Source organism: Mastigoproctus giganteus, chromosome 7, assembly GCF_048544385.1.
Source record: "Mastigoproctus giganteus isolate SK-2022 chromosome 7, ASM4854438v1, whole genome shotgun sequence".
Taxonomy (NCBI): Eukaryota; Metazoa; Arthropoda; class Arachnida; order Uropygi; family Thelyphonidae; genus Mastigoproctus; species Mastigoproctus giganteus.
This window is the reverse complement of record NC_143581.1, coordinates 112,375,266-112,394,180: the sequence shown is the minus strand read 5'-3', so window position 1 is coordinate 112,394,180 and position 18,915 is coordinate 112,375,266. Positions and strand designations below refer to the sequence as shown.

The 18,915-nt window shown below is 35.3% G+C and overlaps 2 protein-coding genes across 8 annotated transcripts in view; one reads left to right on the top strand and one right to left on the bottom strand.

Annotated features, from left to right (window-relative positions):
- Positions 1 to 18,915, bottom strand: part of LOC150083152 (coiled-coil domain-containing protein 137-like) — a 129,236-nt gene that overhangs the window by 16,486 nt on the left and 93,835 nt on the right. For 3 of the 4 annotated variants that reach the window (XM_090377857.1, XM_090377852.1, XM_090377853.1), the window contains exon 5: positions 5,882 to 5,970. The exons of the other annotated variant lie outside the window; for it this stretch is intronic. In XM_090377857.1, coding sequence (XP_090233983.1) covers positions 5,882 to 5,970 — 89 coding nt within the window. The remainder of the gene's footprint in view (positions 1 to 5,881; positions 5,971 to 18,915) is intronic. 4 annotated transcript variants of the gene reach the window in all.
- Cox11 (Cytochrome c oxidase copper chaperone COX11) overlaps positions 1 to 18,915 on the top strand; it is a 266,522-nt gene that overhangs the window by 236,196 nt on the left and 11,411 nt on the right. The gene's annotated exons all lie outside the window — the stretch shown is intronic.

Sequence of the window (18,915 nt, the reverse complement as noted above, 5' to 3'; positions counted from 1 at the left end):
GTGCAGTCAGTTATGAAATTCTCTGAGCTATGCAGATATGCTGCCAGGACAGCTCATAGGGTTTTGTCAATGATACACAGAAACGTTGCTGGCAGGGATAAGGAGGTGATTATCCCTTTGTATAAGGCCATGGTTAGGCCACATTTTGAGTACTGTATACAGGTCTGGAAGTATCACTTTAGGAAGGATGTAGATCTGCTCTAATGGCTGCAGAGAAGGGCAACCAGAATGGTGAAGGGAACAAAAGGGTTCTCTTATCTATAAAGGCTTCATTTCTACAAATTGCAGTGTTTTGAGACCAGGCACCTGCGGGGAGATCTGACTGAGCTTTTTAAAGCCTTGAATGAATTGAGTAAGCTGAATGTTAATTCTTTCACTTGCTGAGACTATATACACATGAGGGAGCATAAATTCAAGTTAAGGAAGGATGGTTGCAGGATAGATGTGCACAAGTTTGCCTTCAGCCAGCAGGTGTTTGATTGTTGGAACAGGCTTACATCTATTGTTTTGGAAGTGGATAGGTTGAATAAATTCAGGGAGAACTAGATAAATTCTCTGAGGGCACAGATGGGTAATCTTTTTTTACTTTTTTTTTTTTTTTTGGCTGATGCTATATGAGCTTGCTTTCTTGCATCATTTACTAACGTGGTGCATCATTTTACTCCTAACTTTAACATCAGTAGAGAATTTTTTGCTACTTTTCATTATCCTGTAAGACAAAACATTCCCTTTTAATCTATATCTGCATGCCTTTAACTTCGGGACTAGGCAGTCCCGAAGTTAATCAATTTCAGATTCAAAGTAATTTACACTTAGTATCCTGCACTATGTTCCCCGACAACTGAAATTCATCACATGCATTTTTTCTTCTTTTACTCTAAGCTCATCGGTTCATGTGACATACATGAATCTTCAACAATACCTCTTTGTTGGTAAAAAAAAAAAAAAAAAAGTTTTGGACAGCTTCTAGGATTATATCCCTGAAAATTTCTACTTATTAAGTTATTTCCATTTATTTGTTGTTACCACTGAAAAAAAAAAAAAAAATTGAAAAATGCTTAAGACCACTGCAATCACCTTTGTACACAAAATCCCTTCTCTTAACAGTAGTTATTTCTTTGAACAAATCCCACCATGATGCACTATGAGTTGCTGCCTAGTGATTCCTTTACTTCAAGATTTTTAATGGTTGATGAATTGCTGCTAACAATCATATCAAACTATTGCTTTATCTTTAAATATGCTGATACAGAAAGCAGTCATCCAATAAATCCAGTAATGTTCTGCTTAAATGAGAAAAAAATCCACAAATTCCAATCATACATGTCACATTCTATGAAAAGCACTGAAAGCAGAAATAACACTTTAATTTATATTAAAATACACACTATGTGCAATAAATAAAATCACTATATTTACATTAAAATAAATATGCACAAGTTGCGGCAATAAAGTTCCTGGACTGGTGTAGTAAAAAGAACAAAGTGAAGGAACTCAAAAATGGTATTTTTTTTAATTCAAAGTAATTGCCATCGGCCTGAATGTACTTATTACTTCATTCTAAAAGTTTCTGAAAATGAGTCAGCAAAAGCATGCAAAGAGATTATGTTCAGTTTGGCAATTATATATTTCTTTACATCCTCAAACATCCTGAACTCTCTTTCCCTTAAGGGCAGTTTTCACCTTGGGAAAGAGGAAGAAGTTTGCTGGTGCTAGATCAGGAGAACAGGGTGGATGATTGATCTCTACAATGCTATGTTTCAAGCAAATATCTGCACAAGTGTGGAATCTGTCCTCACTTGAGAGATCGATGGACACCCACTTCTTGGGTCTTATATATATTAATGTTTCATCACCACAAATAGTTTTGAACATTTCATATATTTCTTTTTTGCAGATTTTCCCAGTTTAAAAACAAAATTTAATACTTCTTCATTGCTCCGCAAAATCGTAACACAGAACAATAACACTACTAACAAAACTGGTTGTTACTTGCAAACATTAAGCCTACTGGACAATCTCTGTACAACCATCTGCTAGAGGAAGTTTGAACAGCAACAACAACATACCACTTCTGTTTATTTTCAAACTCATTGAACATGACCCCACGACAGCACTAATCTAGAAGCATTACTGCCACACCTTATATATAACAAAGTATAACAATTAAAATTATTAAAAACTGTGAATGAATATAAATGTACTCAAATGAAAACAAAAGATTAAAACAAGCTTTAAACAGTTAGATACTGTTTTCTCTGTTAACACTCCTGACTGCCTCAACTTATGCTCTGTGGTTTGTGTGCACAGGCACATTCCATGAAGCATACAGTAAACCTTTGATTTCATAGAGTATACAGTAGACCTTGATCTAAAAGACTGAATTTAATGGATGAAAAAAAACTGACCAGCACCAGGTGTATTTTGAATGTGCCCACAAGATAGGGGAAACTACAAACTCATAAGTCACAGAAGCTGTGAGCAAGCATCCCAATCTGTTCATTACTATGCTCATGTGTGCACAAATTAAAAGCAAATCTAAGCATAAGGCATTTAAGGTACTCTGGAGATTCACCAGTATCTCAATCTTCACTTCTTTTCTAATGTGCGATGTACTTTCTGCATCAACCAATAAAGTCAAGATAAACAAATACTTCTTTTTATTGTTTAACTTTATTTCAATGTTTCTGTATAATTACATATACAGAAGCCCTTGTATCTAACACAATAGGGACCAGAAGTTAGTTAATTGAAGAAGTGGGTTAGAGTGCGGAATCATAAACAAGTAATTTTATTTTTAATTATATTTTAACTTAATGTGTATGTATACACATAAGTTCATTTGCATAAAAATTAATAATTTTTTAACTGTCTAGATGGTGTATGTATCTAGATAATGTTTTGTCTCACAGTTATTCCATGTTTCCTTTATAAACATCACATTCATCATTAAACTGACTGTTGAATCATGCTGTTATTCAGTATAACATAAAGCTGGATCTAGGTTATTGGCTGCTGCAAAAATATCTGGCTCTCAATGTATGGACAATGTATGATTTATGCATACATTGTCCATGTATGATTTATGCATTGTCCAGTTTCATTTTCCAACAAACTGTCACTGTGAATCCACTGGTGTATGTCTTCTTGCTGTAAATTCTCAGAACCTTCAGTTTGCCTTAAATCTGTTAATAAACTGTGTTCTCCATTATCTTGTAGCTCAGGACTTCCAGTAGAGTTGTTAACCTCGGGAAAAAGTTTTCTCCAAGATTTTGTAAATGTTAAACATGAAATTTCATCTCATGCTAGTGCTATAATGTAAATAATGTCTTCAATGTATTTTGTCTGTATAATGTCTTTTGCCTGTATCATCCCATTAAAATTCTAGAACCCCCTTGATCCACAAGCTGGATCGAGGATATTATATTCAGTGGTAAAAACATGGTCTTTATGCTGTAAATACTTCCACACTGCATGTGTGGGAGTATTATCTAGAAAGCGAATAGCCATAAGGCTTTTTTTTTTTTTTTTTTTTTAATTAAATAAGACAGCCTGAAAGTAATTAAAACTTTAAATAGACACAACAAACAAACAACCCCAAGCTCTGTAGCATTAGTGCTTAGTTAGTTAGTTAGTTATTTGATTTTTAGGAGCATTAGCAACTAAGGCCATATTGCTCCGGGATATGCGGTGGTCATTCCCTGACCTTTCCGCATCCTCCGTATTTGGTGGTGACAGGCTCGAACCCCGGCCTAATCAAGAAGCGTGTGCTACGCACTGCTGCTCCTTCCCACCTGGCTACGGAGGCGCCAGCATTAGTGCAATAGTCTTTATGCACACAGTTGTGCTACTTTCAAATAAATCAAATCTCACCGTAGTTATTTAATAAATGTGTTTATCTCCCATTTATTAAATAACTACAGTGCGAAAGCATGTAAAAATTGAATTAGGAACATACATATAATTCAAAGCTACATAGCAGAAAAAAAAAAAATCTTGCCTTCACAAAGAGTTACCCTGGTGCTACTTTCAACAAGGCACCAGAGCAGTTCTTGCACACAATAACTCTGGGAAAACTAAGAATAATTTCAAAAACCATACCAAGTAAAATTATCTATATTTATGAAGGTAGGCACAGAAAAATACAGATTTTTATCCCCAACGAGCTCACATTAACTGTAATTAATGTGAGCTCATTATTTTCAAAACGAACTTGTATGTCTAGTGCTGACACTGCAGAGTTAAAGAGGGCTCGTACTGTACAGAGTAACTGTTTAAATTGTCACAAATATTTAAATTGTGAGACAGGAACAGTCCCGAAAAAAGAAAAGAAAAAAAAAAACTTTTGATTTAACTAACAGGGCAATAACAGATCCCCTCCCTTTCCACATTAGTCCATAAAATTGAAGGTTCACTGTACTTATTAAATTATGCAAGCACACAGTTTTCTGTATATATAGCTGTAAGTGAGCCAGCACATGCTCACAATCTGTGTCCAAAGTGAACTTTATATAGGGGAACAGTCTGTTTAGGTAATCCAGAGATAATGTGTGTCACACTTCATAATGACAAAAATACAGTCAATAAATTGTTTCTAGACTCTGACACAACATGGTGAACCCCATATAATTCAAAAATTTGGCCCCTCATAAATACTAGAAACAATCAGTTTTGTCCTTTCATTGAGTCCACAATGTTCTCCTAAAGCCAAACTCATGCACGGATAGGATTTATAATGGTATAGATATGCATAAATGACATTGAAAGAAACCAATATTTCCTGTTGCTGAATATATCATATCATACAGATTCCATGTTAGGATTTATGGTGTTTTCATTATTATCCACTAAAGGTCTGACAAAAGTGATGCACCTAGTGATATATAAATACGGAAGCTTACGCAACATACAATAGGTCACAGAGGTATTACAGATTTGTGTATCTTTGGAAGACTATAGGGTAACCAATTCAGTAGCACTTCAACTCCAGTATACATTTTCTTCAATTCTGTCTTCTTGAAACCATCTCCTCAATAAAGTGTTAACCGTCATTCCCCCACCCCAAAACCAGAATTTTAACTGAGTATCTAACACTGCCTCGATAACAGAATCAGCAAATATTCTTACACCCCTATATTCAAATGTGGCTCACCTGTATAAAAACAGTCTCTACTGTTAAGGAGTGCAACTCCATGCTGATAAATTTCCACCCTGTGAGACTGGCTCTCTCTCTCTCTCTCTCTCTCTCTCTCTCTCTCTCTCTCTCTCTCCTCCTCCTCCTCCTCCTCCTCCTCCTCCTCCTCCAGGCCAAAATTGACTTACAAGGATCTTATTGTAAAATCCTCTCTATCATGCCTAAGAAAAGTTTGACACTTTCAAATTTGGCTCTATCTTGCAACTTTTAAATATGAAATAATTATAGTCCCAAACTTTTTATTTCATACCTATGAAATTAAGTTTTAATATCATTATTATATGTATGATAATATCACATTTTATGCTGTAAAAAAAAAATAATTGTTCTAAAAATAACCCTAGCTTTGGCTACTGGGACATACCCTGATCTCTTCCACCTACCTGAATTGCACATATTCTCCATTTCCCTGAAAACAGAACCAAAGTGTATTCCTGATTCAAAGTATTAATTATTGTGCTTTGTGCCATCATTCTTAACTGTCATTCTAATTATTGCTTTGTGCAGTCATTCTTGTCCATCATAATTATGATGTATACAATTAAACAGCTGTTAAATTAATTTCTATTGCTGATGAAATCAGACCTTTGAAATGCCCCCATGAATAATTATCATACCTGAATTCCCCCTTTGGAAGAATCACCCCTACCCCTGTGAATAATTACTGTTCTTATTAAGCAACTTTACCTTACAAGCTTTACTTGTCTTTGACATGCCATTTCCTTTATATGGTAGTTGTGGTGGTTGGAGAACCACTTCTCCAAAAATAAAATTATCTGCAAAAAAAAAAAAAAATTGACTTATCCCTACAGTATTTCAAGAATATACATAATGTGAAATACTTTGATTTACTTATCAATCTGAAATACTTTGATTTACTTATCAATCATATTGGATAATAACTATTTAAGGATTACTGTGTAACTTCTCCCACCATCATCATGAAAGGAACCAAAAGCTTCACAATTTCATGTGTCCAGACTATATACACACACAAGTCAATAGGCCAGCAGCATGATGCTGGCATCGTGTACACTACACTACTACCCTACTGTAGTGCTCATCACATGTATCTAGAGCAGCTTCTCAACCTTTTTTTTTTTTTTTTTTTTTTTGTAATACAACTCTAAACTGGAGAGAGATGTAATTAATCATTTTAGAGTTTTAATTAACAGACCTAGAAAATGTATAATTTTGGCTTCTCTCAATTTTTCATAACCAGAGTATAAATATAATTAAAGAAAAAGTACTTGTCTATTTATTATATATCACATAGATATAATTAAAGTGATTTATCAAATATTTCACATCCAGATGTTTCTGAGATCCACTAACTCATAGGTTGAGAGGCACTTGCCTGGGGGGGGGTAGTACCAGGAATTGCTGAACCACTAAAAACACCTACCCAAGAGCAGTTCTGTGGACTAAGATAGTTTATTACTGTGAGAGGCACCAACAAAAGGTGAAAGAATATGCCACTCATTTCACACCTATCATTTAACTGATTGAGGCCTGTCTATTAGACAGGCCACAATGAGCCAAATGATAGGTTGAAATGAATAGCATGAGAGTGTATGTCGGAACACATAAGTTTTATCCTGTCCTGATAGCTGAAAATAACTGCACTGAGCTCTACTCTTGTTAGCTAAAAATAAGCAGTTGCAGGTACAGTGGGCACAGGAACATCACTGGCAATAGATATCTCTGGAATAGAAGAAGGTTGCTTGTACCAACAAATCCTATTTCTGGTTGTTCCACACTGACAGCAAAATCAGGCTATGAAAACAGCAGCACGAATCCACTGATCTTGCGACAGATGTCAACAGTGCAAGCCATTCACAGAAATGTGATACATGTTTGAATGGTACACATTACAGGAGGTTATTGTGACCAGATGTTCTGATTTCTAGTGTAATGTCCCAGTGGCCCACAAAATTGTTTTTGGAGCACTGTTCAGTCCCATTTTTTCATGAAAAGCTATTTCGTGTTTGCTATTTTAGCAAAAGGAAATATACATGGTTAAAAGTAATAATATATAACTTTGTTAATTTAACACAGATTAACATTATTGTAATAAAATGAAACAAACATGTTCACTTACTCGTTCATTATTAATTAATTAAACGGTTTTGTGCTTAAAATAATCATAGAAAACAAACATTTCTAATTAAAAAACAAAACAAAATGCATATAAAATATTCTGCATTCTTTTTAAGGAAGAATATTTAAAGGAATAACATTTATCAAAAAAAAAAAAAAAAAAAAAAATAGCTTGATGATGACAATGAATGCACATTGTCCATGAAGATTTTCATAAAAGCACACTTAAAAAGAAGAAAATATAAGCACAATTTCCAATGCAGAGGGTAAGCACTTTGAAGAAAACAGGAAAATACCGGTCTCTCATGACAGTTTGCAATATTTTTACCATATGGTAAAAAAAAAAACATACTGATGTAAGCAAGGGAGATACGATCAAAACTGTTATGAATGAATACTTTACCAAACAAGACAGCAGAAACAATTAAATGAACAGGAATAAACAAATTGTGGATTTAAAAAAAACAAAATTGATTATGTGCGTAGCTTTGTATGGTGATAATACTAAAAAAAATAAGTGGCTTTCCCTTTCCTCAGTTATAGGGTTTTAATCAGTGGCAGATTGATGATTTTAGAGGCCATAAGAAGGAATACATCTGTGGGCCCACTTGTTTGGTGTATTTGTTAAGCACCAAGGCAACTAAAGTTATGAGGTATCAGCATATGTCTGTAATTGTGTACGTTCTGGAGTTGGTTTCTGTTCAATGGACTAAAAACCTGAGTTTTCAAGAGATAAAACCATGCAATCCTCATAAATCAATATGCAAATGTCTCGTAAGTAAATGCCTGCAACATATTGACATTAGCAGGAGCAGAGGCAAATGATGCAAGAAAGCAAACTTATATAGCATCATCCAAAAAAATAACTTCTTGTTTCACCCATCCATTCATGTCAAACGTTTGTCTAGTTCAGCCTTGAATTTATTTAAGCCGTCAACTTCCACAATGACAGATGGAAGATTGTTCCAGCAATCAACTGCCCACAGGTTAAAGGGAAATTTCTGCACATCTATCCTACAACTGTCTTTCTTCAATTTGAACTTATACCCCCTCAGGTGCACAATCTGAGGAAGTGAAAGAATCCCATCAGCACTGAGCTTGACAAATTTGAGCTTGCTCAAATTTGTCCGCTTCACTGTTTCTATTAGATAGCGCAGTATTGACATTTAATTAATTTAATTTATTGATTTTATTAATGAGCTTGACAAATTTGAGCAAGCTCAAATTTGTCAAGCTCAGTGCTGATGGGATTGACAAATTTGGCAAATTTGCCAAATTTGACAAAAATTGACAAAGCTCAGTGCTGATGGGATTCTTCAGTGATGAGTTTGAGCTTGCTCAAATACTTCCTTTATTTGAGCAAAAAACACTTAATTTCCAGAAACTAAGTGTTTCTTGGTAATAGCAACCCTTTGTTCCACTAACTAATCTTGTTGCCTTTCTCTGTACTCGTTCCAGCAGCTCTACATCTTTCCTAAAATGAGGCCTCCAGACCTGTATGCAATACTCTCTTTACTCTCAGAAAGGGCGCTGACTCTCTTTAAAAATTACAGCTGTGACTTGCAGGCTCCGAAAAAACGATAAGTGTTTGCCTTTTTATTTACATAATTGTTATTTTATATTGTACTTAATACGTAGTCTTATAGTTATAGTTACACTGGTTATTTTTATTTTAATTTAGATAAACAGTTTTTGTAGATATACGTAATACTTAATATACGTAAAACCGTTATTTTGTTCGAATCTTGCAGCCATTTTTTTGTATATAGTGGTAGGGAATTCAAATTTTTAATTGAGGTAGTTAGGTAGCTCTAACCTATAATTTATAGAGTAATACGCTTCACTGTTTCTATTAGATAGCGCAGTATTGACATTTAATTAATTTAATTTATTGATTTTATTAATTTAAAATATCATGCCCCAAACTAGAGCAGCAAAGCAACGGGCACAAAGTGGCAGGAGTGCTGTGACTAGGGGGGAGAACTGAGGGGGGCGATTCTCCAACGCATCACAGCCTAAAAAAATGTGCGACTTGTGAAATGTTTGCCGAACTCTCTGGAACGGAACGTGATTTGCCATGGGGAATGTCTTTGTGTGTGTGTGCGCGATGTAAGGAGTGTAAGGAAATCAGGCGAAAACTCAGCGTTGTTATGGGCCTATATGAGAGTTTGAAGGACAGGGTGGATGCCCTTGAAAGATCTAAATTGAGGGGCCCATCAGGCTCTCAGCTGCCCACATCAACGCCAGAGCTTGCACTTGGTCATCTGGCAACACAGCGGCAACCCACAAAGCAGAATGCGCTGGTCCCACAGGAACTAGTAGTTGTTGGTGACTATTGTCAGGGAAACGGGAAACATGCTTTGTAAAAAGGTTAAGTGGAACAGGACCAGAGTATGTCTGCCAGGGGCAAAGGTTGATGACGTAGAGCGGATATCATCTTTTAAGGGCACAAAAGGTGATATAGTTGTACACGTTAGCACTAATGATATTAAGAGTAGGAGACCGGCGGAATTACTTAACAAGTACAGGTCACTGTTGAACAAAAGCTGAGAATTAGGGTTGAATTTGAAAGTGTCTGCAATTCTGCCCAGACACGATAGAAGGGAGTATATGATGAGAGCCTTGTCGATCAATTCGGCCCTGGAAAGAATGTGCAAGGCTCAAGGGGTAGAATTTTTTCAGCCTGGACTGTACTTTTAACAGGAGAGACTGCTTCTATAGGGATGGGATACACTTAAATAGAAAGGGTATGCAAGAATATTTGCTGATGCTATCGAGGCAGTGTTAGGTGGGTCTGAAAACTGATAGCTTGGGGGATACAAGGACTAATAGTTTAACAGTAGCCATAGGCAGAGGTGAAGGTGATTCTTGCACAACTTCTATTAGAATAAGTAGAAACCTGGAGTGTGGTGTGTTGGGGGTTTCAGGGACGGATGGCAGTCATCCTGAAATAGTTGGGTATATGGGATGTGTTAGGGTAACTAGGAATAGGAGTAGGAGCATGTATACCAATGCTAGAAGTATAGTAAATAAATTTGATGAATTTCAGGTGTTGGTCAAGACATCAAAAGTGGATATTGTTGGGATAGCAGAGACGTGGTGTCACACAGATATAAGGAATGCTGAACTGGAATTTGGGGAGTACAACGTGTACAGAAAGGATAGAAAGGGAGTAGGTGTTATGCTGTTAATTAAGAAAAACATAAAATCAAAAGAAGTGCATCCAGTTGATATAGATGAACAGTGTACTGTTGAGTCAGTTTGGTGTGACATAAGCACTGCGAAAGCAAAAATAAGAGTAGGAGTGTGTTATAGGCCTAATGACTCGAATGAGTACAATGAACAATTGTACAGAGAAATAGAGTGGGCTAGTAAATCGGAATGTCTTATAATGGGGGATTTTAACTTCCCATATATTGACTGGAACTTGTGGGTTGGTCACTCACACACTAGTCAGACTTTTGTGGATTTATTGGATGATTGTTTTCTGCAGCAGCATGTTCAAGAGGCAACCAGAGAAAGTAATACTCTTGATCTGGTTATCAGCAGTGATCATTCGTGTATTAAGAATTTGCAGATAAAGGAACCACTAGGTGGCAGTGATCACAGTGTACTGATGTGGGATTTACTTAAAAATTTAATTACCATCAGGGGTAAAGGAAAGGGTTTTTGCTTCCGTAAAGGTGAGTACAGTGGTCTCCGACACTTTTTAAATTCTGTACAGTAGGATCAACTGACGATGTTACCAACAGTAAATTCTAAGTGGGAATCATTCAAGGAATTAATCGTGGATGCTACTAAAAGTTTCATACCTATTAAGAAATATTGTTCAAGGTTTGGGCCTAAATGGTTATCTAATGAACTAATGAGACTCGTAACAGAGAAGAAAAATGCATGGGATGCATATAAATTATCAAGTGACTCAGAAGCCTATGGCAGATATAAGCCAGCAGGTGGTTAATTGCCGGAACAAACTTCCATCTGTCGTTGTGGAAGTTGACAGGTTAAATAAATTTAAGGAGGAACTGGACAGGCATTTGGAGGGAATGGTGTGGTTTTTTTTTTTTTTTTTTTTTATGGCTGATGCTGCATAAGCTCATACACTTGCTTTCTTGCATCACATGCCACTACTACTACTACTACTCAAGGAGTGGCCTACCACTGCCTTATACAAGGGAATAATCGCCTCCTTATCCCTGCTGGCAAAACTCCTATATATCATGGACAAGAACCCATGTTTCTCTTGCAGCCTGTTTGAACTACTCAGAAAACTTAATATGTGACGCACAGTTACTCCCAAGTGTTTTTCATTCTCCACTACCCTAAGTGTCGTACCACATAGTTAGTATGTTACACTCTGGTTACTGCTCCCCATATGCAGCACTTTGCATTTGTCAATGTTAAACTTCAGTTGTCACCTCTCAACCCATCTCAGCTTTTCCAGATCCTGTTGCAGTCGCGTACTGTCATTAACATCCCTACCAACTTTCGTATCGTTTGTAAATTTGGATATTAAGCCTGATATATCTTCATCAATATCATTGATAAATACAGAAAACAACAATGGGCCCAACAGTATCTGAGAGCAAAGTGGAGGAGAAATTGTTGAAGTTGAACATAAGGTAGTGGAAGAAAGGGACTTGGGTATTACGATATGGCAGATATAAAGTTCTCTGAGAATTGCAGACTGGTTTCAAGGAGGGCCCCTTTGTGTCCTATCGACAGTCACTAGTATAGATAAGGACGTCATGATCACATTATATAAGGCTATTGTTAGACCACACTTGGAATACTGTGTTCAAGTATGGACACCGCACCTAAAGAAAGACATTGTAGCTCGGCCTGGTGAGATCAGCAAAAGTGCTTCCATATGAGGAAAGACTTAGAATATGTGGGTTGCAGAGCTTGGAAACTAGGTACATTAGAGGAGTCCTGATTGAGGTGTTAAAGGCTCTGAGAGGCATAAGCAAAATGAATAAGGATGAAATTTTCACGGTTATAAATGATTCTAGAACAAGGGGCCATAATTTCAAGTTATGGGAGAGTTGTTTACACTGGATTGCAGGAAGTTTTATTTTAGCCAGTGAGTTATAAATTACTGGAATAAATTACCTACATGGGTGGTAGAGAAGGACAGTTGGGGAAATTCAAAGGTCAGTTGGATAATTACCTAAGGGAGGAGGGAAGTGCATAGGTTGTCCATTTCCTTTTCTCTTATTATTATTAAATTTTCTTCTTATTATTATTAATTTGTTTTTATATTATTTTATTTATTTATTTATTTTTGGCTGGTGCAGCATAAGCATTAGGCTTCCTTGCACCATATGGCCATCACTAATACGAAAGGCACCTGGGGTGTATGGGATCTATCCAGTTATTATTATTATTAGTTATATGGTGCAAGGAAGCCTAAGAGTGTGTCAAAAGTAGAAGAGAATCACCAAGAAAGAGAAGAATGATGATATCCATCTCAGGACCCTGGGTGTGCCAAGCCCATACTCACCAGATGTTAGCACCTGGGGTGGTAGCAAAGGAAGTAAACAGCCCTTTAGCTACGATTATGAGGGCATTCTTGGACAGAGGAGGCCCCACGGACTGGAAATATGCAAAAGGGTTCCCCAAATCACAAAGAGGGGGATCAAAAGATGACAAGTAATTACAGACCTGTTAGTTCAACTTCTGTTCTGGGGGAAATAATGGAGTCACTGGTTAAAGAAGTACTGCAGTATCATCTAGACAAGACTGCAGTTATGTGCATGTGGTCACAAAGGAACTTGATGCAAAAAGCTATTTTGATATCATATACAGTTGACTCCGGTTATTTGGGCCACCGGTTAATCGGGAGCTTTTGTGCGGAGAAAACCGTGTTATTATGCTGGATGTAATTTTTCAACATTTCTGCTCTTTTTGAATCCCTGCTGTTGACTCGCTAGTCAAAAAAAATTATTGAGAAAGCCCTGTATTTATTTTGTTGGAAAATCCCTGTGTTACGTTCTATGCTATTGAACTTGTGAAAAAAATCTATATTTCAACGTTTTATTACTATTGGATAGACACCAGGCCATCCAAAAGATTTAAGTCATCCAAACGTTGAAGTTACAGTATGTTCCTGCCACCACAGTTGTACTAGGTTAATACAACTTCTTTCATTCAGCCATTATATCCACCTTTAAAACTCATTACATCAGAAAATCGTTACAATGGATTTTGAAAAAATTGATCCCGAATCTATTGAAGTAATGGAAACATTTCTCAATTGTGGACTGTATTACAATCATAGCTTTATCGCTGAAAGAAGTAAAGCCGTCAATGTTAAATGCGTGTGGAAAAATGTATGGCCAGAGTCAGTTCATTCAGGAAATATAGTCGAACTGGCAGAAAACAGAATTAGTGTGATAGTAGAACTTGCCATGTCAAAAGGAGGGGAAGGTTTGGATGATATGACTACTGAAGCCCTCATGGGTAGCACAGTTAATAGCATTGCCCTCCTCTGCAGCATGGAAAAGACCTGAGTTCAAATCCTATCGATGATGGGAGGAATTTTTATGGGTCTTTTTCACGTGGCTGAGTTAATCGGTCCCAGGCAAGGGTAGTATGGTTTTTTTCTCCCGGAAACCCAGGTGTTTTTGTCCAGCAAAACAGAAAATTGACTTATAGACAATATACATAGTAACTGGCCTTAGTCGCCTATGCTCCTAAAAAAATAAAAAAAAATAAAAGATTTGATTACTGAAGACGTTCAAGAATTACTGCTAGAAAAAGAGGCTGGCAAAGCGAATTTGGTGGAAATGGCATTGGAGGTAAAACCAAATCAATTCAGAGGATGATAGCGCAGTTGAAAATTCTGAACTCCCAAATTTTACACTAAGTTAGCCGAGCAATTAGAATCTTATTTTTTGAATGCAGATTCTTGAATGAAAGGAGCCAAAAATTCAAAAGGGAGCTTAAAAAATGCTTATTTCCAAAAAATGAAATTCATAAATGATTTATCAAGCAAAAGCAAACAAACCAAGATTACCAATTTTTTAAAGAGAGTAGACGATACATGAAATCTAGAATGGTATATTTTTGTTAACGAAATAGTGTATTTTTGTTAGCTTTTGGAACATAACTCTCCTTTTTGTATTTTTTTTTAGTCCCATATAACATGGTTTTGCACTACACGACATTTTATAGGAACCTAACTACCGAATTATACGAGGGTTACCTGTACATATTTTTTTTTATGCAAATATGTATTTTGATATGTGTTCTTATAGTTGGTGTTTTCTTATATAAAGATTCTCTGGCTTTAATGCAGCTCGCAAATTGATAATATCATCATTACACTACTTATGTAGTGTAACGATGATTTTATCTCATTGTGGGTTTACCTTCACAAGATGCCAGGTATTGCACTACTTTGAATAAATAACTCTTCTCTAGTAGAGGAGACTACTGTTATTTATTCTCAGTGGGCACCACCACCCAGACACATTTCGGAGCTTTTTGGTGCACTCATCAGTGGGCGGGCAGGTACCCTAATAATGCAGAAATGCTATCACGATTGAAGTTAATTCCACTCCACAATATGAGAGATGCCAAATGGTGAAGATAATGATAATATTTTGAAGAGATGAGATTAAATCAAAACGATGCCATTACACTACTTATGTACTTAAATTTATGGGTAAACTATGGTGTATTTACACCGATATTATATTGTTTATGTTATTGTTTAACCCATAACGTATTATGCCTATGCATTTCGTCTTCAAAATTGTTTTATAAAATATGCATGTTGCTTATTAACATTACAGTGCAGTATTACGACAAAAAAAACAGGAAGAAAACAATTATCTCCCTGGTTTTTTGTAGGGTGCAGATTCTTTGGAGAGGATTTTGCTTTTTTTTTCTTAAAAACAAAAAATGTGAAAAACAAATATACCATTTTGTATTTCTAGGAAAAGCATTAAATGATAACTAAATAAATGAAATTGCAATTATAGCACTAATAGTTTTAATTAATTACATTAACACTATATATACATACACGTTTTTACTTGTTTTAGTTTAATTGTAGATTGTTACTGATTATTGGTGTTTTTCATATAAGTATTAGTGTTCATACAATTTGTTAATCAAGCTAGCCTAGATTAGGTTATCTTCATTCCGTATGGCCTATACATTTTAAGTTAATAAGTAATGCTAAACGATAATGATTTTTCATAACATTTTACTGATGAAAACATTTTTATCTGTAGCAAGATAATTATTAAATCTTAATATCTGTACAAATTTATATAATAATACTATTTTAAATAATATAACATATTGCATTGGTGATATTTCACATTTTTCAGAACTGGTACCTTCGAAGGGGAGTACCGCTAAATCATATTATAATTGGCATTATTTTAAATTTTATATCAGTTTTACTAATTAGATTTAAAGTGCTAAATTATATAGGGGACTATCGACTACTGTTTATGTCTTATTACCTTTACTTCCCCCTCCCTGTTTGGTTTATTTTATTTTACGTTATTTTTATGTTAATTTTTCGCTCTACATTTTTTGTCATACTACTGGCTTATGTTTTATTTTGTTTTATTTTGAATTATCAGATATATCTGGGCTTCATGTGGAGGACGTGCATTTTGCTGCCTCTAATGATAGCTTAGTATTTATTTTCTTATTTTATGTTAAACATTTAAACCATTATTTAAATACATATATATATATATAATATCGGTGTGTAGATACACCATAGACAACTCTTAAGAAACTACAAAGCAGTTGTTGTAGGCATCATTTGCTCTTTCTCATATTGTGCTCTGCCTTCACAACGAGTTGCCATGATATTGCACTACCTCGAATAAGTAACGCTTCACTAATAGAGAAGACTATTGATATAAATATTGTCATATACACCTTTTGGCATCTCTCATATTGTGTGATTATCTTCACAACTGGGTCGTCATGTCTGCAATACCAGGGTACCTGGCCACCCACTGATGATAGGCCAATAGCCTTGAAACATGTCTGGGTGGTAGTACTCACTGAGAATAAGTAACAATAGTCTTCTCTATTAGTGAAGCGTTACTTATTCGAGGTAGTGCAATATCATGGCAGCTCGTCGTGAAGGCAGAGCACAATATGAGAAAGAGCAAATGATGCCTACAACAACTGCTTTGTAGTTTCTTAAGAGTTGTCTATGGTGTATCTACACACCGATATTATATAGATATTAAACTCTTAATGTATTATGCCTTGTGCATTTAGTTATTTTAAATACATATATATATATATATATATATATATATATCCGTATTAGGCGAAGAATTATTTGTAAATTTTAACTTATAGATAATTTAAGGTTGTTAATGAAATCAGCCTAAACTATTAAATCTACTAATCTAAATCTGCTTATTATCAGCGTTTAGCTCTTATATCATATTATTTCCAAATTACCTTACATACTAAAATTGCTTATTATCAGCTTTCAGCCCTTATATTATAGTACTGCTAAATTACCTGACCTACTTTGGTACCATATTATTACTATGATACTATCCCACATATATTCGAACCTAGTTATGCGGGCAGTTGACAACAGAAACAGATAGCTACGTTAATTATGGGCCGATATATTGAGAGGGTTAGCCCTCGATAAAGTTCCTTTCAATATATCTAACCCATAATTAACATATTTTATAATTTTGCCTTATTATTTTATAATTTTCATTTATATTTCAATTTATGTTACTACCATTACTGCTTTTATCTCTTTTTGTTTTACGTTTTATCTCATTCAGTTTTACTCTCACTTTATATTACATATTGTACTTCTAGGTTTTTTTTTTTTTTTTTTTTATGAAACCCCCAACACGAAAGGTATCAAAACCTATAGTACTTAGTACCGTGCATGGGTTGAAGGAGAAGTATGGGGAGAGGGGGATGCCGGAAACTTTGCTCTAGAGACTAAACATGGGTTTCACCACTTCAAGCCTCCAATAAGCAAAGTGGTGGTATTTCACCGGTTGATGAAAGTCATCTACCACCGGCGTTGGCCTTTGCACGTTACTTGGGCGTTTTTGACGCACAGGTCTTTCGCAGACTGCACCTTATCTCACTCAACCTGCTACCTCATTGCTAATCCGATATATTTTTACACTACCATATTCTATCATATCTAGAACGTGTGTGTATATATATATATATATATATATATAAAAATTTACAGATATAAATATGAAACTTACCTCTCGACCTAAAGTGACAGCTATGTTATTAAAATTTTATATTTATCTCTTATTAACTATATTATCTTTTTTATATTTAAAATGTTAACCTTAGCTAGTGTAAGGTTAACATTTTAGACATTTTGATGACATATAAAAATTCATCAAAATGCACCCATCTACTGGGAGTTTAGTTATTACATGTGGACAAACAGACAAAGAAATAATAATTATGGAATTTCTGTTGATTCAATTTTAATGAAATTTGGGATGGCTTGGCAATTTTTTCTAAAAGAGCAACATATAAAATTAGAGTATATTAAAATCCATCAATTAGGAGTCAGGTTATTATGAAATGCAAATGGATGGACATGGTGAAGAAAGGAGGTTACTCATGCTAATGTGCCTAAAAATGTGAAAAACAATTTCTGTCCAGGGACACAAGTACTTAATATTAACTTAATAATTAAAATATATTATATTTTACTACCTAGGAGTCAAACACTAATGAAACTAATATTCATTTGCAAGTCAAGTGAATCAAATTTTGATGACATCCAGTCATTCTGCATGAACCAAATCCTCTGCATGCACCTTTACAATGGTAGGACTGTCAGTAACCGCCAGTGTAAGCATGGATCAAGGTGTGGTGCCCACATCATAGAAGAATGTCACCCTTGTCACTAGGCAATACTAGATGACTACCACCATCCAGTGAATCACCACCACTTTGCTTAGAGTGGTGAAACCCATGTTTAATCTTCAGCAATTCCCATCACTTCCATCATGCCTTATGAGAGGTCTTTTAAGGTTATGATGGGCATCATGGTGAACTACAACATTCCTTGCATTTTGAGTTTGAGAGTACAACTCTAAAAATAACGTTTGCAGTCATACACTACATCAGAGTTTCTCAACCTTTTCATTGTTACAGCACACTTTTAGAGATGCTTAAATTTTGCGGCACACTACAATCACTATTATAATCATATATATTATATATATATTAATAAGAATATATATATATTACACACATGCATATATATATATATATATATATATATATATATATATATATATATACAGGGTGTCTCAAAAATATTGGTACAAATGTTGCCTCTAATTGATTGGAGTAAATGGGAAGGAAACTCGACATGGGGAACAAAATTTTTAAATCAACTAGATGACTGTTATTTGTATCAACATGTCAGGGAAAGTACTAGAGAAAAGAATATCCTAGACCTCATCATCACACATGAATCAGATGACATAACAGGGCTGACAGTAGAGGAACCAGTGGCAGGAAGTGATCATGGAGTTCTACGGTGGATGATGACGAGAGAGGTAGCAGAAGTAAAAGGCAAAGGAATGGGTTTTAATTTCAGAAAAGGAAATTACGAT